This window comes from Nelusetta ayraudi, unplaced genomic scaffold (assembly GCF_046127955.1).
Source record: "Nelusetta ayraudi isolate G7.1 ecotype Tasmania unplaced genomic scaffold, CSIRO-AGI_Nayr_v1 ptg000063l, whole genome shotgun sequence".
In the NCBI taxonomy this organism is placed as follows: domain Eukaryota; kingdom Metazoa; phylum Chordata; class Actinopteri; order Tetraodontiformes; family Monacanthidae; genus Nelusetta; species Nelusetta ayraudi.
Window position 1 is genome coordinate 2,646,861 of NW_027466113.1, and position 25,657 is coordinate 2,672,517.

General features: G+C 40.8%; 1 protein-coding gene across 1 annotated transcript in view; it reads right to left on the reverse strand.

Annotated features, from left to right (window-relative positions):
• ascc3 (activating signal cointegrator 1 complex subunit 3) overlaps window positions 1-22,687 on the reverse strand; it is a 95,002-nt gene extending 72,315 nt beyond the window's left edge. Inside the window, exons 1-8 of the mRNA XM_076040741.1 lie at window positions 22,591-22,687; window positions 21,934-22,068; window positions 20,836-20,986; window positions 18,217-18,791; window positions 14,784-14,901; window positions 6,231-6,429; window positions 5,469-5,604; window positions 4,064-4,189 (exon numbers count right to left, since the gene is read on the reverse strand). Of these exons, the coding sequence (XP_075896856.1) occupies window positions 4,064-4,189; window positions 5,469-5,604; window positions 6,231-6,429; window positions 14,784-14,901; window positions 18,217-18,791; window positions 20,836-20,986; window positions 21,934-22,023 (1,395 nt within the window). The 5' untranslated portion in view covers window positions 22,024-22,068; window positions 22,591-22,687. The remainder of the gene's footprint in view (window positions 1-4,063; window positions 4,190-5,468; window positions 5,605-6,230; window positions 6,430-14,783; window positions 14,902-18,216; window positions 18,792-20,835; window positions 20,987-21,933; window positions 22,069-22,590) is intronic.
• Window positions 22,688-25,657: the final 2,970 nt, after the last annotated feature.

Here is a 25,657-nt window from a genome sequence, read left to right on the forward strand (position 1 = left end):
TACCTTCAAGGTTCTTATTAGAACATGCTTTGTTTGACAATATAGCAATGCCTGAATGCCTTGTAGAACATATGTTTATGAACTACAATACAATAAAATCATTGCAGTCGGTATTCACACGATATTCACCTACTCTAGGGTACAGAATACAACTCTATTTCCAAAAAATGCCTTCATTTTATGAAACCCAAGTACCCCAACAACCCAAGAAGTCATAACTGCACTTGAGGCCAATGGGGAACTCTAAATTGGCAGTGGGATGTTTGTGCGAGTACGAATGGTTGTCTAGCTTTTTATGTGGCCCTGCTACACTGACTTCCAAACCCCGCCTTGCCCAGAGACAGCTGGGATTGGCTCCAGCACCCCCTGCAACTCTAGAGTACAGTGCAAGGGTACGAGAAGCGACACAAGATGGGTGGATATCTGCTTTCTGCCTTTGCTTTATAGTTACATTTACAAGTGATACGAAGGAAATACACGCTGTCCCTCTCAAAAAAACACAGACACAATGTTTAATCCACAGGGATTAAAGGGATTATCTGATTGCTTAAAAGCTGCCTGCTATTCTCTCCTCATTGTTTGCCCGCGTTACAGGAGCGATGAAGGAAATTTAAAGCGATACAACACGGACTGTTTAACAGTCCGGTAGCATCTCCGTAGCAGAGTGAGTGATTACACTGGATGCATTTGTGTTCTGGAAGAGCGCAGCGTGTCCACTTGCTACCTCACCATCTGTGAACGCCCACTGGCTGCATTTTAGAGTGCATCTCCGCCGGAAAGCCAGCGTCGCTAGACCGACAATTAATTCAATGATTCCGAAAAGATCACATGACATCATAAAATAATATAATATGATATAATATAATATAATATAATATAATATAATATAATATAATATAATTGTATGATATGATTTAATAACAGAAGCAAAAATCCAAAGGCAATTTATATTTCTGCTCTGTCTTTGCACTGAAGATTTTTTGTGCCACTGTAGATCATTTCATTAAAAAAAAAAAAAATACTCAAATGACAATCTAATGTGTTCTTTGGCAAAGTTTCATGACCTCTTCTTCCAAAGTCCAGCGTAAAATAAATAAAGTGCCTGTTTTATGTGGGTGTACCCCACTCAAACATGATAAGTTGTGAGGAGTTTCTCAGCCGCAGAGGCCTCTGATTGACCAGAGATGCGATGCAGCGGAAATACAACGCAGAGCACCCAGTGTAACATAAACTAAGACGACAGAGCAAAAAAATAAAGTGATTCTAGGTCATTATGTTGTGTTGGTTTTCTTTCTTTTTTCATTTATTATAGTTTTCCTTTTCAAAAGGTTTGACTTGCACTGAGTTCATCTCTTTTTTTCTTTTGTTTTTAGCTTTACAAGCACTGGTTTTTACTACGTGAATATAGATGAGCGCCCAAATTGACACATCTTAAATGCCGTCATGACAACAGACACAGATGCACGTACAGAAACACTAGTCAGTGAAACGTATTGGGGGAAAGAAGACGCGACAGTGCAGAAGTGATTAAAGCAGCCATTTATCATTTTGCCATGGCAGCGCAAACATGGACGTACTTGCATTTAACAAACACTGACACACACACACGCACACACACGCACACACACACACGCACACATACACACGCACACACACGCACACACACACACACACGCACACACACGCACACACGCACGCACGCACACGCACGCACGCACAGCTGCAAACGCTTACAAAGATGTTTATTAGCCTGAATGACAGGAAGTTGTAAAGAGGTGGACGGTTACACATGCTGTGTCTCAATTCAGGGTCTGCAACCTTCAAACCGAGTGTCCTCCGTCTGAAGGAAGCTTTCTTCGAGGACCCAGCCTAGAAGGACGGACCGAACCCCGCCTCCCCGGTAACCACACGGGACGGTCTAGCCTTCGGCGTATTTCCTTGTTGCGTCACCGCCGTTCCGTCCTGCTGGCCAACCCCGGAAGTGACGTTTTTATAGCATCAAGCTACCATTGGTTCGCCATCTAACTTTGTCGTTCGATATTCAAATAAATAAAAACCCGATGTTAAAACTGCATATTTTATGTGAAATTTCAATACTTAAATTTATATGAAGTATCTTTACCAGACCCTGCAGACCCTGAATTGAGACACAGCAACAGAGTGTAGCTCACTTCACCAGCCAAAGGCCACATTGGCTGGTGAAGTGGAGTCAACAGATGACCAGGTGACTTTTCACAACGTTCCCTTCTTTAAATGACACAATGATGAACAAAATAACAACACAAAAAAACAACCTGGGTGGCAGTAGAGCCGTTTAGAGAAGGTACTTGTTGGGAGGAGCCCCCCCCCCCCCGGCTTATTAAGCACGCACAACACGCACACTTTATCACATACACCTCTCCCTCTCCCTCTCTCTCTCTCTCTCTCTCTCTCTCTCTCTCTCTCTCTCTCTCTCTCTCTCTCTCTCTCTCTCTCTCTCTCTCTCTCTCTCTCTCTCTCTCTCTCTCTCTCTCTCAGCGTGCATACGCTGTCATTATGAACTGCAACTATATATATCCATTTAATTTTAATGTTATTTTTGCCTATTTTGCCTATTTTGATTACACTAGTTCCCTTTTAAAGCTTCTGTAAATGCAAATTTTTCCTGGAGATCAATAAAGTATGTGTGTATGTATGTATGTACGTATGTACTATGTATGTATGTATGTATGTATGCATCTACCTTTCTATCTATCTATCTATCTATCTACGGGCCATTTCTCCATTTCTATGCGAAAGAACACCGGTGCAGCCCAGTGCTGGCTCGGTAGTGTGTGTCCAGAGGTGGGGGTGGGAGGGGGGCGGGGAGGATGTATGCTCTGACATAAGTGTAGGTTTGTCTGTCAAGCTGCCAGCGAGACTGACGGCTCATTGTGCCAGCTGACAGCGGGGGCGAGAACTACAGAACCTCGATTAGGGCCAAACATCACTCAAAGGCCATTATAGTCACAACCCCCCCACACCCCTCCAGCCCTGCCCCTGCTGCTCACTCCGGCGGAGCACAACCCACAAGCGACTATTCAGGGAACTGACAACTCCCTCCCAGCAGCGCAGGGGAACACGCTAGCTAGCTAGGTAGCTAGCTAGCCTCATTGTTTACACACAGGTAGGTGCTTCATCGGCATCCTTGTATTTCTCACACTATGTGTAATGGCTTATCATAATATATGAATGTCATTGTTAGTTTGTTGTACATAACTGCCAATGAAAATATACAACACTAAATAAAATGCATGCAGAAAAATGCAGAAAATGCGATTTATCTGGCATCTTTCTGAAAAGACAGGAAAACATTGACACAAGCAGCCTGGAACTCGGCGTCTAAACGATCTCCGCTCGGTGCGGCGGAGTGACCGCACACGTGTTTAAAAGTTGCAAAACAGGGAGGAAATAAAAATATGATACTTGCAAAGCATTTGGCTCACTGCTTTGACACGAGCGCGATAGTTTTGGCTGGCTGACTGGCGAGAATATGTTTCAATAAAAATATGTTTCGCAGCTTGTGAAAAAAAAAAAAAAGGCACTTGTAAAAAGCAAAGGGCAGGGACGGATTGGAGAAGCGCCGAGAACATTCCTGACACCACGTAGTTTTATTATTGTACAACTGGTAACACTTTTCACTTGTCAAGTTATCAACTCTGTTACTTAGGGCATTGATATTTAAGTAGTAAGAAATCCTTTTCTAACTGTGATAAACATTGCATAGAACCTTTAAATCGTGAATTAATATATCTATGTAATTTTACGCTGGAAAATAAAACAACTGTGTCAGAGCTTTGTGCGCCATTATTTTGATGTATTCGTTTTAAAAAAAATGCATGCCGTCAGAGTGTAGTAACAGTACAAAACAGGTGTGAAGATTTAAGCAAGTGAGATTAGACAGAAGTCCGAAATAGGTGGTGAAAATAAAGAAGGCAATCGTGACGAATTGATAGATTAGTCGACAACAAAAATGATCGTAAATTGCAGCCCTAGTTCACTCTCTCACTCACTCTCTCACTCACTCACTCACTCGGGCTCCTACCTCATCGAGCTCAGCGATGTAGATGGGCTTCTCCTCGAAGCCGATGGGCATGGGCTCGTTGGGCGGTATCTCCACCTCCTCATACATCTTGGTGTTCTCTCTGTGGATTCCCTCTGGCAGCAGCATCTTCAAGGAACACAAACACAGACATCGATTAAAAAGCACAAACAAACAAACTCACAAATGATCTTAAACTATGGAGAGAAAACCGAGAAACTGACTAAGAGGAAGATTCGGTGTTTGTTGATTCTAGCGCGAAAATGAGCAAAAAGTCAATTTTATATTTTAACTTGACTTGTTTGTTTGTTGGTTTGCGATTCCTAAAGTGTCATGGTCATGGTTCTGTTGCCATATCCTACATGTTCTCAAGAAATAGCCGATATAGGCTTTGCTGTGAAACAGAGCCACGGCGAATCAGCGGTTCCCCTGCAGTGAACCGTTTTCTATGGTTTTGTGGAGCACTGAACTACATCATGGATAAAAATAGTAATTACATAACAAAATAACAGCCATTTTGCTGAGTATTTACTGTGAAAGGAAATGTGTAACCATCACAGCGATCTAGCTGCTGTCTCATAAAGGTGCTTCAACACCATTTACTACAACATCAATAGAATTAAGCAATGTGTTTGCAAAAAATACTTTAGGGATAGGAAGTGCACGTATAAACAAATAGCTCTGCTGAACTAATTCATACAAGGGCCAAATTCTGGACAAAAAAATTAAAAAAAAGATTGGAAAAAAAAAAGATTACTTGGAACTATAGAACTACACGGTAGTGAATAAATTACAAATGCATTACAAAACCCAGTAAATGCGGATATGAAATAACATTTCATATTTTCATCGTAAGCATTTGACATGATTTCATTCGGTAAAGCCCCATTTACACTGGCGGGCTGACAAACAACTTTCAAAATTGGACGTTCACGTTCATGTGTCGACATCAACAAACACTCCTGTCAAGTTACGTTATTGCTCATGCCAATAGTGCACAAACACAAATTGTCCGTCTTAATGAACCAAATATTTGAGAGAAGAGCAAACGAATCTCTTTCTTGTACGTTAATTCAGCTTCTTTCCATTGGAACTCGTCTTTTTTTTTAACACAATCTGTGGAGAACATCTTGCTGTTACAATATCAGTTCACATCACGCAGAGGACATTTCCTACACATGCATCAAATTCAGGCAGACAGATGTGAAATCTGTCTCGGCCTGCGGTGATCGGTGAATGCTGGCGCGTGCAAGTGCAACGTCTAACGCATATGTAATTAACTGACTGAAAAGTGAAAAAAGGATAATTGACAACTAACTGTCAAGATAAAACGTAACCAATTTACCAGACACATTCCAATCTACAGGAAAAAAAAAAAACAACACACACAGGTCAATTTGTCCCTCACCTTGGTTCCCCCAACAAATGATGGGGTTTTGGTTGCCTCTGCATAGCTGTCGAACACGTTGGGGTAGCGCACGGGTTCATACACCCTCTCCCTGGTCAGGATCGGGTCCCGCCGTGCCGTCAACAGGGCGTGCTCTCTGTACAAGTGGAGGTTGGGGGGAGGGGGGGGGGGGGGGGGGGGGAAGAGTCAACACATGCAGAAAAAATAACAAGCAGAAAAAGTAGCAAATATGGCAAATTTAAAAAAAAAACAAAAAACAGACAGATCTGCAGAAAGATGTGAATCTGAATATGGCGCCCATAAAAAGCTGAATTTCATGCACAGTTATCACCACCCTAATGTATACATACTGGGTGGGTTGTCATCCTCAGTGTGGATGACCCCTCCCTAGCTCCTCCCCCCAATCCTCTAAATGCTACTAGAGATCCGGGTTGTAACCAGTGCTTGTGAACACGTGTGTAATTATGTGAGGATGTTACAAATGATTTCATGAAAAATAAAGACTTGAAAATTTTAATAATATCGGTCATTTAGGAAGTATTCTCTACAAAAAAAAAGGTGTGGGTTGCTGTGCCGTCGCTGTGTTTTCCTCTTTGTTTTTAGTTTTTAGGAAGGCCGATCTGTCTTAGAAATAAAGAACCTTATCACTTTGTTGCTGTCGTAGCCAAAGTTCAGAAAAGGGGCAGGATAAAATGAGAAAAACTGGGGGGGAAAAAAAGGACAAAGAAAAAGTTTACAAAGGCAGTGGAAGGAATAACATACCTCTGGAATTTCATCTCTCTGGGGTCAAAGGGCAGTCCAGCGTCAAAGGAGTCGATGTCGTCGGTTCCTTTGCCTCGTTTCCTCTCCCTCTTCTCCTCCCTGCGGTACATCTTCATCATTTGCTTCTCCTGCTCTGACTGGATGGTCACCTGGCACCCGTACGCGGGCTTGGTCATTTCACCACTGGCTTCTCGGAGGGCTAACACGTGAGAGAGAGACAGAGTTTCAAATATATCTTGAGGATATACACATTGAGGAAAAAAGTACAAAGTATTACACAGTGAGTTGAAGTCAATCAACCAGTTAAATACTGTGGGAAGTAAGAGAAGGTCAAACAGAGGAGAGGAGGTTGTAGCCGTGGAGAAGAATGAAAAAAACTAGAACTTTATTGGTAAAATATTAAAATTTAGAAAATGTGCATTTCTTACAAGAAAGGTGTTGGAGAAAAAAAGTCATCGAAAGAGCCTCTTCAGATTGTTACAGGAAGTGAGGATGGAAGCCCAATTTGTTTGTATATAACATGTATGTAGTTTTGGTACCATGTGTGGAACCTCTCATTTGCTGCCCTTTCATGACAGCCTCTCTTTTTTTTTCATCCACATGCAACACTTAACGCTTCACATCGCAGGGAGCCTTCGTTGTGAAGTATTCATGGCTGCTCAATGTTTCATTCTGGATCACTAATCAGGCCTCTTCATCACAAATGTGAAATTTAGGCTGGTGAATTGAACTCCCTCCCCGCCCGCCAGCAGCCATAAGTGCAGAATTTGCATCGCCACATGTACTGTATATACTATATGCATCCAGAAAGTATTTTGCCGCTCTTCTCTTTTTCTTCTTTCGACTGAACATCTCCGGAGAGATCTGAAAATGTCTGAGCGCTGACGCTTGACAGGTGGCGCCAAAGCCCAAAAAAGCCACCATATTAGGAAAGTCTTGAGGCTTAATGTAATTGCTACTACAGGCGAATGTACATTGTATTGATCAAAGGCTGTAAACACTTATGTCCATGTAGTTTAGTTCAATACATTTGAAAAAAGAAAGAAAAATGCATTGTCATTATGGGATGTTGTGTGTAGAATTTTGAGGGTAAAAAATAGATTTAATCAATTCTGAAATAAGGCTGTCACATAGCAAAATGTGGTAAATATGAAGAGCTGGGAATACTTTCCGGATGCAGTGTACACGTGTGGAGTCCGGTGAACATACATGTTGACCTGATTGCATTTGAGCAGCGTTCTGAGTGACAGCTTCATAAAACTGTAATATCTATAACCACCTTGATTAAACATTTATTTGATCCATATTTAAAATACGGCAACGCAACATCCTCCAACCTCAGCAAAGATCTCAGCGTAGATGTCTTTTTTTTTCTTTTTTACCATTTTACACTTCCCAACCTCGTTCCTTATGATTTATCTATTTCATTTTGTTTTTCTCCGTTTTTCTTCTCAGTAACGTGATAACGTTTCCTGACATGAAAGGCAACAGTTCAGATTTGAAGCAGCAACAACATACAGTAATTGCATCATCTCTAGACAACATCTACTAGACGGTCTTCTCATGTGTCTCTGGCTGAACTGGCATGTTTTCCATTGAGCTCTGGCTCCTTCGCCAAAATGTGGAAGTGCCACTGCGATTTGTTGGCGTGAAACTTGAAAATGATCACCTAAGAGCGAAAATTATCATGTAAAAACGTGAAACTTTTACGAAATAAGGTGATAGTTTCACGTAAAACGGAAAAATTTATCGCGTAATAACGTGAAACTTTTACGAAATAACGAGATGGTTTCACGTAAAAACGTAAAATTTATCACATAAGAACGTTACGCTTTTACCAAGCGTAGTTTCATGTAATAACGTGAAAGTTATCGTGTAAAAATGTGAAACTTTCTCACAATAACGTGATAGTTTCACATTATAATGTGAAAATGATCACGTAAAAATGTGAAACGTTCACGAAATAGCATGATAGTGTCAAGTTATTACATGAAAATTTATCACATTAAAGCATGAAATGTTTACGAAATAACGTGATAGCTTCACGTTATGTGAAAATTATTCGGTAAAGAATAAGGAAAAAAACGTAAAACTTTCTCGAAATAACACAATAATTTCACGTTAGTTACGTTCTCAATTCTTTTTGCTAGAGTGCCTAGAGTGGCTTTCTGTGCGCTTTCCGTGAAAAAAAGAAAAACAAGAAAACCAGGCTATTTTACTCGGAAAACAGCAAAGAGCGCGTTCAACATGTAGGCTGCACATTCTGAACATTGTGTACGTTAAACGGTTTGCGAGTCGTGCCGCGTCACAGCAGTCCTTCTCACATCTCAGCTCCGAATTGCAGCGCTAGCTAGCGGCGGGCGCGTGCGGCGTCGCACGGGTTAATGTTCCCCATTGCAGTGGCCCTGTTTGAGGCACAACAGCTCAATAAAAAGCAGAATGGCCCTTGAAAACAGATGAGATCTGATGATTGCACCGCCGCCTGGACTGATTGACTGAATGATTTCTTCTTTATCTCGTCTGGCAGCTCAACTGCCGCACAGCCGCCCTTCCCCTCTAGTTCTAGTTCTAGCGTCGCCCCCCCCAGGCCCCCCGAACCCACCTCTTCAGTCACTCTTACCCCCCGCTCCGCACCCACCCACCCATTACCGCACTCGCTCTCACCCTCCCCGCCACTTTTTTTTTTCTTTCTCTCTGCGAGATCCTATGCACCATTTCTTTTGTCTAAACCATTCCACATCTTTTTTACGAGCCTTCTCTCCGGCCGCTATAGCACCTTATTATGTGTGTCTAACAGTGATTGCCTCCAAATCTCCAGGATTCTCATTTCCACAGGCAATCGCCGCGCAACAATCAGCGTGATGAGCGTTGTCGAGACACATTATGTATGTTGACAAAATAGTTTAAAAAGGTTGTTCTCGTGCACACGTGTAAAAAAAAAAAAAAAAAAAAAAAGGAAGCTGGTGACTGAAACGTGTGTATGATTTTCATCAACTAGATTGAAGCCGATGGCAGCTTTAAAAGGACAGTTTGTTATTTACGAAAAACAACAAAACCTTTTCCTTTGAACGGAAACAGTCCTATACAACATATCGTGAACTGTAATTTCAAAATGTATATATGTGTTTCTTAGCTTTTAATCTATGTTATGGCCACTTTATTGCTTCTGTTGGGAGAAATGAACCAGTCCATTCTAATTTGCTAGCCTACTGTACACAGATATCGAAATGATCTCTGTACACTTCATCATGCCTCAATATCCCTGTTGTGTATTTATTCTACTAGAGTCCATGTGGCAAGACTGGTTAGTAATATGCCAATTCAGAAACGTTCCTCCATCTCTGGTTCAATACAACTTTTTTTGTTGTTGTTATTCAGTTAAAATACGCAACTCGTAATCTCATCCTCACAAACGTACATGCGTATTTGTTCAATGCACTCGCACATAAGTTCCTCCACAATTTACAGAGCGGCAACACTAATGAGGTATCTGAGAGAGTGCAGCACAGCGTGAAGAATGACCCGCCCTGTATGTTTTGCAGAGCTGTCACTGCAAGACGAGCAACGACTGGTTCTTGAGGCCGTTTAACTTTCCCTGGAGCACAAAGCACCTGGGGCTAAAGACAAAAAAAAACAAAAAACATACTCACGCACACCACTGACAGCCTATGTAAAGCTAAAGAGTTGCCTGTGCGCTTTGGGAACTGATTGTCAAGTTATTCAACTAACAAAAAAAAAATATTATTTCAGGTGCGAAAATAAAAACATGTTGCAGAAAATCTGAAAATGAGTCCTTTGTTACACAAAGGCACTTTGTACATTGTGTTGTCCTCTTTTCATCCATCCATCACTTAAATGTGTAGGGAAGATTTTTTTTCAAAAGCGCCGACCCACCAACATTGCAGGCTGGGTACAAATGACAATAAGACTGTTTTGTCTTATTAAAGTCAGGGGTAAATAAATAACAATGAGCCTAAATGTGTTTGCTTGACAGCGATTCAAATTGGTCATCCAGTTTAACTGGGTGTAACTGCATTGAGAAGTCACAAATACAAACGTTTAAAAAAAAAAAAGAATCTTTCCCAAGATCAATACAAATATTTTTATGAAATATATCTGTAATCTTAAAGTCAAAACAAACACTGAATAAAAAGCAGAGTATAATCCTCTGGCAACTTTATGCTAATGTGTGTTTTGATTTCAACCAAAGGCTTGTTCAAACATTTTATATTTGTATTTTTTCACACAAGAAAAACACATTATAGAAAGACTGCATTGTTATATTTCTCAGAAAGGAATCTGATTAGCCAAAGATATTGTCCATGCTGTCAAACTTCAAACAAGGGGGATGACGGCCGAGCGCCTCCAACCACAGACTCGTCGTCAGTGTGAGCCGTCGCAGCGGCAGCAGCAAAGCTCCGCTCGCACTTGAGTGGCAGAGAAAAGCCTCTCCTCCGATCACGGCCCCGAGGAGACCGTCTGAAAATCCAACGCTGGCATCAATTCCTCTGTTACACTTGTGACACAGCCATTTGTCACAGTGCATCACCGGCTACGAAACTGATTTGGATATAGTTGCTTTTTTTTTGGGGGGGGGGGTTACACTCCCAAAAGAAATGTGCTTAATGGCCCCCGGCGAAGACGTTTGCCACGCGCTAACACAAGCGCCCAACAGGGGGCCCCTCTGCTGTGTCAGATGGCGGTGCTGGTGCCAACCAGGCCGCTGCCTCCCTGCTTGTGTCGATGCTGCTCCGCAAAAGAGCCAGACAAAGACATTGATCATTTGCTCCGTCTCTTCGTCTAACGGCTCTTTTTTTTTTTTTTTTTAACTGTGTGATAATTATATGGCGTCTATTATTAGCATGTTTCTTTGATAACACATGATGACACAGAGGTCAGAAGGAGCTTCTGAGGAAGACAGAGGTTACCGTCAAAACATGTCAAGGTACAGAAATAACATTTCAAAATAGTCACGTGTCTAACTGAATGAGGTTCATTGTGTCTTTTCATAAGGTATATATAAATATGAGTGCTTTTATTTTATAAAATAAAATGCTAGTAATAGTCATGTATCTGTTACTGTACAAGAGAATAATGCCAATAATCATATATGTTAGGGGGACGCATTGATCCTAATTCAGTTATATGACTTTTATGTTTGAGAAAGGATTGTCAAAACATAGAACAGCTTGAGAGAAAAGCCTATTTTTCATAAACAACACACGAAAAAGATGCATAACACGGGTGGGGGGCGGGGGGAGGAGGAGGCAACATAAGAGACGACGACGACGTGAAGGCGAGGAAGACGACAAAAGGCAGTGGGTTGTTTGGTTGTCATTTGCCTAAAATGTATCAACTGACGTGGACTTTTGGCGCGAAGGCTCGTTAATCAGTATACAGTCGCAAAATTCATTACACAACTGTATGCATTTTGCCATTGAAATATGGAGAGGAGCCACTGGGAGAATCCCCGTCTTGATAAACATGCAAGGACGAGGCTGCAAACGGCAATTTAAAAGCTAATCAGCAAGAGACAGGCATTCCCACTAAATCCCACTCTTCCTGATGGCATGCAAATAGTGGAAAATTAAATCAGCCTCTTTTAACCCCGCCGTTGTCAAGGCAACGCTAATCTCAAAAGCTGTCCGGAAAGTACACGTTTTAATACTGATCAAGAAGTTCCATCATGGGGAAAATAAAAACACCACGAGGTCTAACGCAAAGTATCGGCGCGAAATAGAACCGTCGCTTTTATTTGACTTTGAGATGCTTTATTTCAATCTACTTGCGCAGCGGTTCTCAACAACATTTTTATTTTTCCTTGTCGTGAAGCCGTGACCCAAATTTATTCCGCGGCACACAAATCTATTACGCAAAAATAGAAAAACAACGCAACAATACAGAACGCCTTCATCGAGTCAGAATCATATGGAGCCATTTAATAATAGCTCCATGACCCACTTTTGGGTCGTGACCCGCCAGTTGAGAAACGCTGCGCTGGAGCAAGTGAGAGGTCAGGCACAACTGTGGAATGGAAGCTTCAAAATTGCATCACTGCTGTTCTTTCCAAGTCATCGTGTCAAGGATCAAATGCTCAGGATGCACCTGTTGCCACGATTGCAGTCTCACCACACAGGTCGAACGGCATTACACATTGATTCTTCAAATCTTGGCTGTGCATGGGCTGCAGTTATATGCAAAAACAAAACAAAAAAAAACGAACAGAAAATCGCAAATAAAAAAACGTAATTTGTGAATGTAGCCTTACGAGAAGAGGAAACGGTGATACACCCTCATCAGGCCCAACACGGCTTTGTAGAGGCTCTCACTGCAATACAAAACCCTGTTTGATTCCTCGGTTTGCAACACTAATGACACGTTAATGGCACAATGATGTTAGAAGAGATAGAAAATATGCAAAAAAGAAATTTCACACACCAAGACTTGAGGCCAGCTAAAGACAAAAAAAAAAAAAGGTGGGGAAAAACTTGACAGATTTGTCATTGTCGACTAAATGAACATTGACGAATAGGTTTAAAACGCAATTCCCCAAAAAAAACATTTGGGAGCTGAGACCTTTGGCTTTAACCGGAAACTAATTTCTATTTATCAAAATCGTTCTCAGAAATTACTTTTTTTTTTTTTTTTTAAATGCATTTGCATATCTGGCCATGATGATGAGCAGGAACGGCTGTGAATGTCAGCATAGTTCTAATAGATTAATGAATCAATACATGAATAAAAAAATAAATAAACCAAGACCCTCAGGGCAAACACATAGGTAACACTTAGGAATAATATTCCAATTCAATGAAATTGAGGTTTGAACCAAGTCTCTATCTAGTTTATTTTTTAATTCTTATTTCATAATATATCAAATTAAATGATTCATCTTAATTCTACATTCACTCCCAGTCCCCCCCCCCTGTCATTTTCCTTCTGAACCTGGACATGTTTAGTGGCTTCCCTTCCAAACAGGAACACCAATGGTCACAGTATTGCATGTGAATTGAGGTGTGTAATTCAAACAATTAAAATGAAGAGACAGCAAAACGATTCCACACGAATTCGTTTGTTGACGGACCGGCGACCCAGATTCAACTTCTATTTTTAGAATTTGTGAATTCTAAAATAGTGCGAGGGATGAGTTAATGTGACTTTAAATAGTTTCTGGGGGATTATTCTGACAAGGCGCGAGCCGTCTCATCTCATCTTCAGCTGCTCTTTGATGTCTACCTTGCATATGGATCAGAAGTGAGCTTTGGCAATGGGGGAAAAAAAAAGAAGTCCCATCATCTCTTTACCCTTTCACCAATATTTTCCCTTCAGTGCTGTTTTCAGCATTTTTTTTTTTTTTTTGAAAGAACAGGAGGAGACATATTATACTGTAACTCAAAGGGAACAGGGTCAATACACAATCCTGGCTCACAATAGCAGACGGTGGTTCAAAGGGAAAACAAGTCAGCGCATCAGTGAATGGCAGCTTTTGTGCAACTCAATGTTAAGTAAATTAGAGGTCTGAAAAAAAAACAGACCCACCACACAAAATCAATGTCATTAGCTATGAGCAACTGGCTTTGACAGTAGCAACAATGTACACAAGGCAGTACAAAATCATAAAAAAAACACTACATTATACAGTATTACTGATATTCATCAGCAATAACTATGCAAGTGGGGCATCACTGCATGCTCAGGACACGCAGTTCTAAAGAAACAATTTGGAATTTGATCCAAGTATGAGAACAATTTATCATTATAGCCCTACAGTGGGCCCAACTAATTCAATGTTATCTACCACTTTGTGAGGAACACCTTGCTCGTATCGGGCTGGACCCCCTTCAACTCTTTCAAGCTGCGTGAAAGGTCCAGTGTGTAAAATGTTTAAGGAAAGCCAGGATTAAAGGTAGTCGTTGTTAAGACCCTTGTTGCTCCATGTAAATTCTTATATACCGGTACATGAGAAACGTTTCAAGGGTAGAAAGACCAAATGACTGTTAACGTGCGGCAAGTATACACTTTTATTACTGTATTTATGGGAAGTATGTTAAGATTTTACCAATAGTAATATAATAAATCAAGCTAAATTTGACAAACTTTTGACAGTGGATGTCACTGGAGTGCAGTAGACCCACTGTAATGTTCAAAAAGAACAATTGGAGATGCTTTGTCACATAGTTCATTATCTCACTGGAAGTATCCATTATAGTTATATGAATAATTGAAATGAACACCATGAATACTCTGGCTTTACAATTATGAAGAAGCACACAGGCACGGCTACCAAGCTGATGGCATTTTTTAAAACCAAAGAGCTACCCTTGCGTTACAACTTACACAGTCAGTATTGCAACTAGTGCCCTCAAACTCATGTCGTTAGCGGCTAGCAGATGTCAACAGGAACTCGGTCCTGGGTATCACTAAAGTAACTATTTTTGAGCATTGTATAGCAGGTATTTATCTAAAACAAGCAGATAAATGGATAAATAAATGGAAAATGTGGAAATAAACGACATAGATAGAGGAGTTCATGTAATGAAAGAAACATCCCACCTGATGGGTAAGAAGGCCTGTCAGCAGGGCCGGCGAGGAGGGAGCTCACGATGGCCGTCCTGTGCTGGAGGAGAGTGGAGATCATCTCTAAGCCCTCTGGCCCCAGGAACTCAAACAGCTGCAAGAAGAGCAGTGGAAACGTGAGTTGCTGCTGGGACAAACCTAGCAGACAGATGAAGATACAAATCCTATGTTTGGCCCGTCAGAGCCACCAAAGCCGTCTCTGCTGGCCTAAGCATACTTGGAAAAGTACAGTCTGTTCTTTTCACTTCATATAATATCCACAAGGTGCCGCTGCTTCCATTGTTGTAGAACACAGTAGAGTTTTAATCCAATTATTATTATTATTGTGTTGTCAGGTTCCAAGAAATCTGCCTGAGGCCTTCAGAATTAACATTGCAGGCTCCTGTGCGCTGTAAGTGAACGCACTGCTGTCAGTTGCGATAGCCAATCAGATCTCGAGCCTGCGATGCCGAGACTAGCTCGCTGGCTTTACGCTGAACTTCACACGTGCACGCCCTGTGATTGGATAGGAAGCCCTGAGAACCTTACAGACTGAACTCAACCCAGGGACTTAGTTGGTTAGTCTTGATTGTGATTTTAATGCTCTGGAAGCTAGGTGTAGCTCAACTAGGTCACCTATATGAAGGTGACGTCATGTGTCAGTGTGATTCTTTATGTATTCTTGAGCAGTGGCGTCGTATTGAGGATACAATGTGGTGTACCAATTCTGGGTGGACTCCATATGACGTTGCTGATGACCTTGGCGTGAAATCCACATTTCATACCCGAGTAATCTCTACCAATTTGAGACTGGAGTGGGATGTTTGCAGAGTTTATTTCTAATAACCCCAACAACAACAACAAAAAAAATCTCGTCGTTGGGAGCCCGGAGCGTTTGAATTCCAACAGACAGACCGATGCTTCCCGCCCTCTGCTGTTGGGGTTGATATGAAAGTGAGGGTGTAGCTGGACTCTTTCATCTCTCCTCCTCGGGGGGAGAGCAATAGTCAGCACAGCAGGGAACTGAAACAACAGATGCACTTTGATGTCAGGTCAGCCCGGTGTCCCCCCGGTGGTCTCTCTCTTGTGCGTCGGTGGTGAACGTCCCTGCAAATGGCTGTTCCATTAGCCTGCGAGAGGCTGCATTTTGTTCTGTTTTGTTTTGTTGTTTTTACATTAACTTTCGTGAAATTTGTCCTCGCAGTTGACCGATGAGGTGGATTCACCTAGAACAGTGTTTCTCAACTGGTGGGTCGCAAACCCAAAAGTGAGTGTGTGTGTGCGTGTGCGTATATTTATTTACACATACATACATACACACATATGTATACAATGTATACACACATAAATATATACATATGTATACACGCACATACACATAAATACATACATGTGTATATGTGTATATACATATATATATACATATATATACATACATATATATACATATATATACATACATACATATATATACATACATATATATACATACATATATATACATACATATATATATATATATATATATATATATATATATATATATATATATACATATATACATATATATATATATGTGTATATATATATATATATACATATATATATATGTATATATATATATATATATATACATATATATATATGTATATATATATATATATATATATATACATACATATATATATATATACATATATACACATATATATATACATATATACATATACATACATATATACACATATATATATACATATATACATATACATACATATATATATATATATATATATATATATATATATATATATATATATATATATATATATACATACATATATATATACATATATATATATATATATACATATATATATATACATATATATATATGTATATATATATATATATGTATATATATATATATACATACATACATACATACATACATATATAGATATATATATATACATATACACATGTATATGTATGCTTTGACCAATATAGAAATCATAAATAAAGGTAAATATAAATAAAGTAATAAATAAAAAAAAAGCTCGACATCCAACAACTTGAGGCCAAATTTTTTTTTTCAGATGACCGAGGCCGTCTCCTCCCTGTCTTTCTGATCAACCAAAGGCTGCCGCCTTTCTGCTATTGTTTTCAACCGCTTGCTCCACATATTATCGATCGGCGCGCCTCACATACTTGCGGCTCACATACGTGCGGCTGCAGGCGACGCAGGCACGCTCGCGGCGCCTGAGCTCCGCAGCCGTTGGAAAATGTCAGCCCGCCAAGGTCGGCGAGGAGGAATAACAGCGAGAGGGCTCTGCCCATTGTCGACTGTAACTTCACTTGTGGCTTTCGAATCGCACAAGGGTGGGTGCGAGACGGTGCGCAAGTGCGCTCTTACACAAACACACATGGGCATTCTACTTCCAAGACATCAGTGGGAAAGTTCGCCTCCAAATGTCAACTACGTGAGGAACATTGGAACCATTTGCACGGGCTGAAGGCTTACAGTCCTGTGTCCGTGGCGAAGCAACAGATAAAAAGGACGCAGACAGAAACCAAAAGCTTAAAGGGCCTTGAGATGTTATGAGGCAGTGAGACTGGAAGGAACTGGAACAGCATGGGGGACAAAATCATTTCTTCGTGCTTCGTCTCAACATAAAATAAGTGCAAATGATGAAAAATGAAAATTGCTAGAACTCTAAGGAACCAGATTTTGTAAGACCCCAGACGAGTGCGATAAACCTACATACATACATAATATACACACACACACACACACACACACACACACACACACACACACACACACACACACATATGCGTGGATACATATACAGTGTATATATGTATATAGATTTTTAGCTTTCTTTGCAATTATATTTTAAAAAAAAATCTACTTCCCTGGGAGAATTCTTGTCTGTCTTTTGAAAAATGATGAACAAACCTGATCCTTTTTTTATGTTCTAGAGTTCCATTTCGATCCGTTTCAAGCTCAGATCGACGAAATGCGAAAAATATAGTAAAAGAAGGTCAAAACCGCGGAGAAAGTTGGAAGGAGGTAAAGGTCAAGGATGACTTGAAGTGAGGACACGATTCCCAGATCTGGATCAAACCCATGAGGCTCAGTGCTAAAGGTCAAGGTCAAAGAAACACTGGCAGCCTAGGGGTATTTTCTCTGCAGTCAGAGCAGGTCAAACTCTATGTCAGAGGAACACAAGGCTGTTACATCATTGAGTTTTTACTTTTAGTAGTTAAAATAAATAGGTGGCTTGAAGTGATATTACAACTGGATATCAGATATATTTATATTAAATATATCTACATCCAGTTTACAGATTATGTGGGCAACGGTCAAGTCATTTAATATCCACTGGCATAAAAGCAGCTGTACTGCACTCGGGATCCCACATACCTCATTTTGCAGTTCATCGTCGCTCCGCTGGGACGCCAGCATTTCAAAGAGGGAAGTGCAGAGCTCTTCTGGACTGGATGAGATCATGTTTCCTCCGTTCAGGTACTTCTCTACCTCCCTCCTGAGAACGCTCTCATCAGCGGAACCCAGAGATCTCCCCGAACTCTGCGCGCTCTCGTCCGTCTTTTTCCCGCTCTGCTGGTTGTTGAGGAAGTTGATGAAGTCCAAGCTCACTTTCTCATCCTGGTCAATGGCAGAGGAGAACAGCTCCTCCAGCGGGTCCAGAGTGTAGGTGTCATAGGAGAAGGTGATGTTGTGTCCGAAGGCGGCGCCTCGGCGGAGGTTCCGACGTGAGGTCTGGGTTTGAATGAAGTCCTCCACGCGGGAGTCTCCGAGTGAGGCCACCAGGCGAGACACGGAGGAGCAGCAGGCCTCAGCGCCAGAGGCCGGGAAGGGGCCGAACATCTGCTTGATGGCCCGGGTCTCCTCGCTGCCCACGTGGTCTTTGTTGTGAAAGGTCTCGAAGAGGAAGACAGCAGCATTTTCGATGGCCTCCTGACCATGATCAGTGCCCACTGGGAGACAAAAAGCATGACACACCTAGTTAGCCTCTGCTCTACTTACTCCAAGCCACTTCAATGTATTATAATGCTGAATTTTTACAATAGACTGTCCAAAAAGAAAACTACAACCACAAGCCATTGAGGGAACCATGAATGCCAATAGTGAAGCGGAGGATGATCCCCTCCCTGTGGAAACTGGGCCACTGGGGAGTATTCCAACACGACAACGAGCCCAAAAAACACCTCCAAGTTGACCAGTGCCGTGCTAAAGAAGCTGAGGTTTGAGATGATGGAGTGGCCAAAGCGTGGTCTCCAGACTTAAACCTTATTGAGCATCTGTGGGTCATCCTCAAACGAAAGGTGGAGGAGAGCAAGTTCTCCAACGTCCACCGTCTTCATGATGTCGTCATGGAGGAGCGGAAGAGGAATCTCGTTGCTTATTTCAAATTGATTCCCAAGCAAAGAGGAAATCAAGCAAGCTGCCCATTCAGCTGCACGCTGTTAGTCAGTTACTGATGATTTAGCGAGGACGGTTACAATGACAAACAACAAGACAAGTTACCCTAAATGCAAAAATCACTTTGACTTGTCTATTAAAACATTAGCAGTGCCAAAATACGCTACCATACCAATTTGTGAGGTTCAGAGAAAAAAATTAATGGGTGCATCTCTGACCGGCAAAAGCTAGACTGCGAGCTCACTCTGAGCTCTCTGCCCCTCATTTTAATAATGTTCCCAACAAATACTGCTTCACCGGAACGGAATTTACCAGAGCGGACAACATAGTCATTGTCCAATTAGACCAACAAAAAAAAAAATGTCAGATTGAGGAGGGAGTGAAAAAGGTACAAAAGGCAAAAGGGAAGAGTAAAAACAGATACAAAGGGATTTGAGCCAATTAAATTGGTCTAAAAGTGCCAGATGTGTTGGTGCACACAACGGAGTAGAACTGCTGCTTTCATCCTCTTCAGTGGCCGGGATCCAGTCACACTGGCTGAGAGCAGGTTCAACACTTAATGCATCGGAGAGCATCACAACAACCACGCTCTTGATTGGCAGGTGAGGAGGGAAGAGGAAAGAAATTCCATAATAAATGAAGCGAAAAGCCAAAGGAAAAAGAAAATGGCAAAAGGCTGGGCTGAGACGGGGATATGAGCTGGTCTACCCTGCAGGGTCTTTTCTTTGAAGGAAAGTTGCACTGTGAATGCAACTGTATGAGAATGCAGAACTGACCCACAACAGCAGATGTGTTATTTTTCCTGTATAAAGATGCAGCTTTTTCAAATTAAGAACACTTAAATGGGCATATAATTTAACAAAAGACCGTTTGTTTGTTAAATTTTACCCCGGGGTTCCCAATTCTATGAAATGTTGCTTGATGTCTTAGTGGAGAACAGGTTGTTTATGTTGTAGGCAACAAGTCCAAAAAGTGCTTAAAATGAATTAATTTGGACATGTTTCAGTTCAGTCCAGTTCTACTCTGCATTTCACCAATAGTGGAACATCGATTAACTGATTTAAAACATACCAGTAGACCTAGACAGAACAGTAAAAGCCTCAGACTTGTCATCCGTCTGTAAATGTTCCGTTACAAACAAAAGACAAAAAAAATATGGAAAATTAGACATGACAGAAAATATATATTTTTAAAAAGTCTAGAACAAGACTCCAATGATTGTAAAGTGTGAAGACAGTTATGTCCTTTCTAACAAGGCAGGGGGTGTGATGGTTACATTGGGACATGCTATTAATTCCATTATATAATTAACATTCTTAATCATTTTTAATAAGATATTCATTTTTCAAAAAGTACTTCTATGAGGAGTCATCACACACAAAGTAGCCAGCCGATGAAGTCTACTAACGGGTGGAAAACAGCACAGGAGGCAGATTTCACAGCAAGAGGAAGAGAAAACACCAGCTACCCGCTCCATAATAGCATTAAAATCCCTTTCAGACAAGCTGCTAATTTTTTTTTTCTGTTTTGTAATCAGTTTAACACAAACACATGAAAATAGACAAATTGCAGTGGATTTGTGGCTGCAGAGTTAATTACCAATCTGTTTGGCTGCCAAAAGGAGGCTCTTCAATTCCTGACTGGCAGCTTGCTGCTTCGCTTTGTCCTCGTGCGCGCTGCAGAAATGGACAATCTTCTGCCACGTCAAGCCCTCTCTGGCAAACAGCTCCCGTCGCTTCAGCCGCTTGGACTAGCGCGAGAGACAAGGGCGAACACAAGTCACTCCACATCAAAAGACAACGCTAGCACTTTGTGCTCCAGCACCTGTACATACATTTGCCCACATACCCAATAATGAGGCCGATGCATTCAGGTGTACTGCCGAGAGTGCGACAGTTTGGACTATAGATTTATTCTACTCGTTCTCATTCTGAATGATTGCAAATGTCTAGATTGTTTTTTGTTGTTTTTTTTTTTTGTTATTGAGAGTTTGAATGTTATTTTAAAAGCGACCCATATCAGATATGTACACTTCAACTTAACATTTAAACTAAGTTTTTGAACTTTTTACAGACTTGAAACAACGTCAATAACTTACGGCCACTCTGTTTCTTCTCAAGATTCTATTTTAACATATGAATTTTAAGATGTACGAATCTGTGGAAGTTTGAATAGTCTTTATTAATTATTTTTTTCAATTACTAACAGCAGGTCTACATATTGTACGTGACAGGCTTGTAATGCAACAATCACAATATGAATTATCATTATTTCTTTCATTATTTTTGAAAACTTGCGTCACAGTGATGTACATCCTAAAGATTATTGCATCATTAACAAGTGGGGGAAAAAACACAACTTCTTTCCTTTGCTGATTTACTGTGGGTGACATTGGAGCGATAAAAAAAAAAGATTCATCTTAAACATGAAACACATAATGCTGTATAATTTCCCTCATTGCTATACAAGTTCTAGAAAACCACATACACAATCGAAATATTGCCCTTCATGTCAACTCATTGTACGCAGCGTGATGTCAGCCAACCACAAACCTTTCTTCTGAAATGCTTCTTTTTTCTTTTCTTTTTTTATTTAACACGTAGTGTTTGTTACTTGACAACTTTCAACAATAGCAGTGTTGTAATTCATTGTTTCTTCAATACCCCCTCGACTGTACAGTCGTTCATCCTGCCTTACCTTCAGGTCGTACAGCTGCTCTGTTTGTTCCTCCTTTTTGCTGACGCTGGAGAAGGAGCGCAGAGCACCGGTGAGCCGTGGAGGAGACATTACTGCCCGGTGCTCCAATGCATTCACTGCTTTATCAGCTGGACTCTGTCACGTCAAAACAACGTTGAAAACAAATTAACATCATTAAACTACTAAAAAAAAAAAATCACAACTGTTTTTTTTTTTTTCATTGTGCTGTACTCCGTAAATACGGGTGATATTCCATCACAAGCGAAGTAAGACGTTTTCTTTACAAATGAAACTAGTAGATTCTGTTTGCTGACTTTACTTAAACTTTGTGATTACGTCGCACTTGGATCCAAAAATGTTCTGCGATACGTTCAATGAGCAAGTTCATTTTAGTCTAAAGACTGAGCTATGCGAACTTATTCACGGCTAAGATGAGAAATTTGTTTTTAAAATTTATTTCCGGACACATTTTAGACAGGGGATGAAAGATGAAAATGACAGTGTTCAAGTATTGCTACGCAAGCTAGTGTTAGCTTCTCGTCCCGTTCGCTACGTTTCCATAACACACTCGCTTTACAATTATGGAGAATTATACAGACACGGCTCGAGAGCTAACGTCTATTAAACCAAAGAGCTACCCCTGCCCTTACAACTTACCACACAGTATTGCAACTAGTACTGTCAAACGTGTGCAGTTAGCAGCCGGCTGATGTCAACAGGAACCGGTCGAGCGCAAAGAACTGTGGGTATCGTAGTTTTTACCCCGCGTAATTGTTAAAGCACATATTGCCATCTTCACTACATTTCCCGTGTTTGAGCGTAATATGACGTTTAGATGGCTCGGCTGTGGAAAAAAAAGAAAGCGATAGATAGATAGATAGATAGATAGATAGATAGATAGATAGATAGATAGATAGATAGATAGATAGATAGCATTGAGTAGGCTATGAATCAGGATAGCTCGTTCTTTTCAGCTGTATTAATTTTATTTCCTTATGCCATACATCCCGCTCTTTATTGGATGTTGTGTAAAAAATATGTTCAATTAAAAGATTTCAATAAAATTCAAACATTCAGCTCATTTCTAATGTATACTGGTATTAAAGCAGTTCAAACTATGTGAACCATAGACTTTTTTTTAAAAAAAAAAACACCCTATTTTAAATTTTTCCACTGGCGAGCCACTGGCCTTTGATGGTCATGGCCCCGAGGACTGCAGGAGGCGTCCTGAGCAACTGCAGTGCTGTCGTTACATTTGTGGCTGTGCATGGTCTTTTCCTGGCTGGCTCCAAAAGGGTGGCGATCATAAAAATGAAAGACAGGCCACTTTAAACATTAACAGGTATGAGCACTCATTTAAAAAGAATGCGCTGCATCCATTTAATATAAACAGGAGCAGCCATATTTCAAACCATAGCATTAACTGTCCGCTTGCTCAGCATTACACCAAGCTAATTAAGACCCCCCAAAATAATGATCATTATAACTATAGACATTATTCTTGCACCACTGTTGAAAAAAAAGACTTTCAATTTCTCTGTGCCGCTGCTTAACAGCGGAACACTCATCACCTTTTCTCTTATTTATTTCAATATATGACCTAATCGAAATTGCTAATGCTGTGTGTGATTAGCACAACTGTCACCCCACCGTCGGGAATTGGTGTTGTTGATATTTTGTTATTTTTAGACGGATGAAAAGTTCTAAATTTACTACTTTTTCCGAGTGTCTCTTGGCACACGGCAGGGCTAAAAGCAGTCTGTCACATGCAATGAATCAAACAACCTCATTGTAATTCATAACTCACCTTCTGTAATTTCAGCCTGCAAAGAAGGTGTCTCATCTGTGCTCACTCTGTCTGCTCTGCTCCACTGTGGATTTTGTCCACTCGGTCTCGCCAAAATCAACCTCTTTGCACTCACACACGCACACACGCACACACGCACGCACGCACGCTCGCACACACACACCCCCACACACACACATCCAGTGCACCAGCATGCATGGATGGTGTCCACTGAACTCTGGCGATGCCGTAAGAGAGCTGGTAACAGAGCGAAAGAATGATTCACTTGATACCCTGTCCCCCGTTTGTCTCTCCGTCTGCACACACACACACACACACACACACACACACACACACACACACACACACACGTCCCCGAGACCATACTAAAGGGCAGAGCTTGTACAATGCAATGCATCAGTTTGAGTATTATTTATGTGAATTCCTCATGTTTGACTTGTCATCCCTGATAGTGTTCTATCCAACATAAACCGCATTATAAGTGAATATTTGCGGATGACTTTACCACGGGCAAAGACAAACTAACATGAGGCCCAAGCACAAAGAAAAGTGCCATGGCTATGTGGCAAACATACTTCATACAGCATGACTGAACAAACGCAGATGCGGTTGAAGTGTTGAGCTGGGAATTAAAAGTGGTGTGGTTCTTGTTGTTGTGGCTATCAGTGAAACATTTATTCAATAATAACGGTTATTGGTATTTTTATAATAATGGGTGCATAACATCTACATGCTAATTAAAATCCCTGTTTTGGTTTCTTTTAACAATCAGAAGGCCGTGTACAGTAAACATTTATTATGAGTTTGCATTTATTCTCAGCCCCCCCCTCCTCAGATTAGTAGATCAGTAGTTTTGCTGCTTGGGAGTGTCAAGAACTCACAGGCAGACAGGCACAAACTGCAGGAGCACACAGGGGAATTTGGCAGCCAGAGCTGTTTATTTAAACCCAAAAAGGTCGTTACCAGATTTAATAAGATCTCCAGGCAGAAGCTCAAATCCATAAGGCAGGATCAAGCAACTGATGAGGTCAAACACTGGTATTGCGAGGAAAGAGGGAGGCTGGTTCGCCTCTCACTGGGAAGACAAGATGAACTGATGGCAGAGGAAAGGAAAGCTCAACTCAAATGCCGAGGAGGATGTTGCAATGACAAGATACAGGTGAAGCGCCTGAGGTAATCATCAAGTTTAAAAAAAGGTAGCGAGTAAACATAGAAGCAACACAAGGCACAAGGGAAAGAAGAAGAAGAAGAAGCAGACGAAGAAGAGGATTTCTAACAACAATTTTACTTTTTTTTCACAGGGATACAAGAAAAGAAAGATAAGGAGCTTTATTTATTACAAGAAAATAAAGATTTGTCAATACATAGAACCACACAGATGAGAAGAAAACATACACATAAACACTGAAGACGCTAAATTAAATGAATAACTAAAATAAATAAATACAATATTCAATCCCTCAAAATCTAAGTGAAAAATAAATCATTGCAGAAGAAGAAGAAAAAGAAGAAGCAGAAAGTAAACTGAAAGTTTGCCCTCCTAATGTCACACAATCCATAGAGGTGTGAAACAAGTCGTGTGCACTTTCCTTAAAAGGCCACAAAAGGAATTATGTGCTGCAGGAATTATCATTATTTTTTTTATTATTATCATTACTTTATTGTTTCTCCCTTCACAGACAAATCACTTTTCCACCATAAAAGAAAAGGTTAATCGAACATGAAATTTGACACATTCACGATTCATTCCAATGTCGACGGGGACACTGGTAATGTGCAACTGCTCGACCAATAGAATTCTGTTCGAGGACAGAGAAAAAAAAAAAGACGTATCTCCGTACAGTGTGTGGCGTCATCTCTCCTGTGGTGTCCAGAAGATCTGCTGGAGAGGAACTGTGCTCATGTGGCCCCCATGGG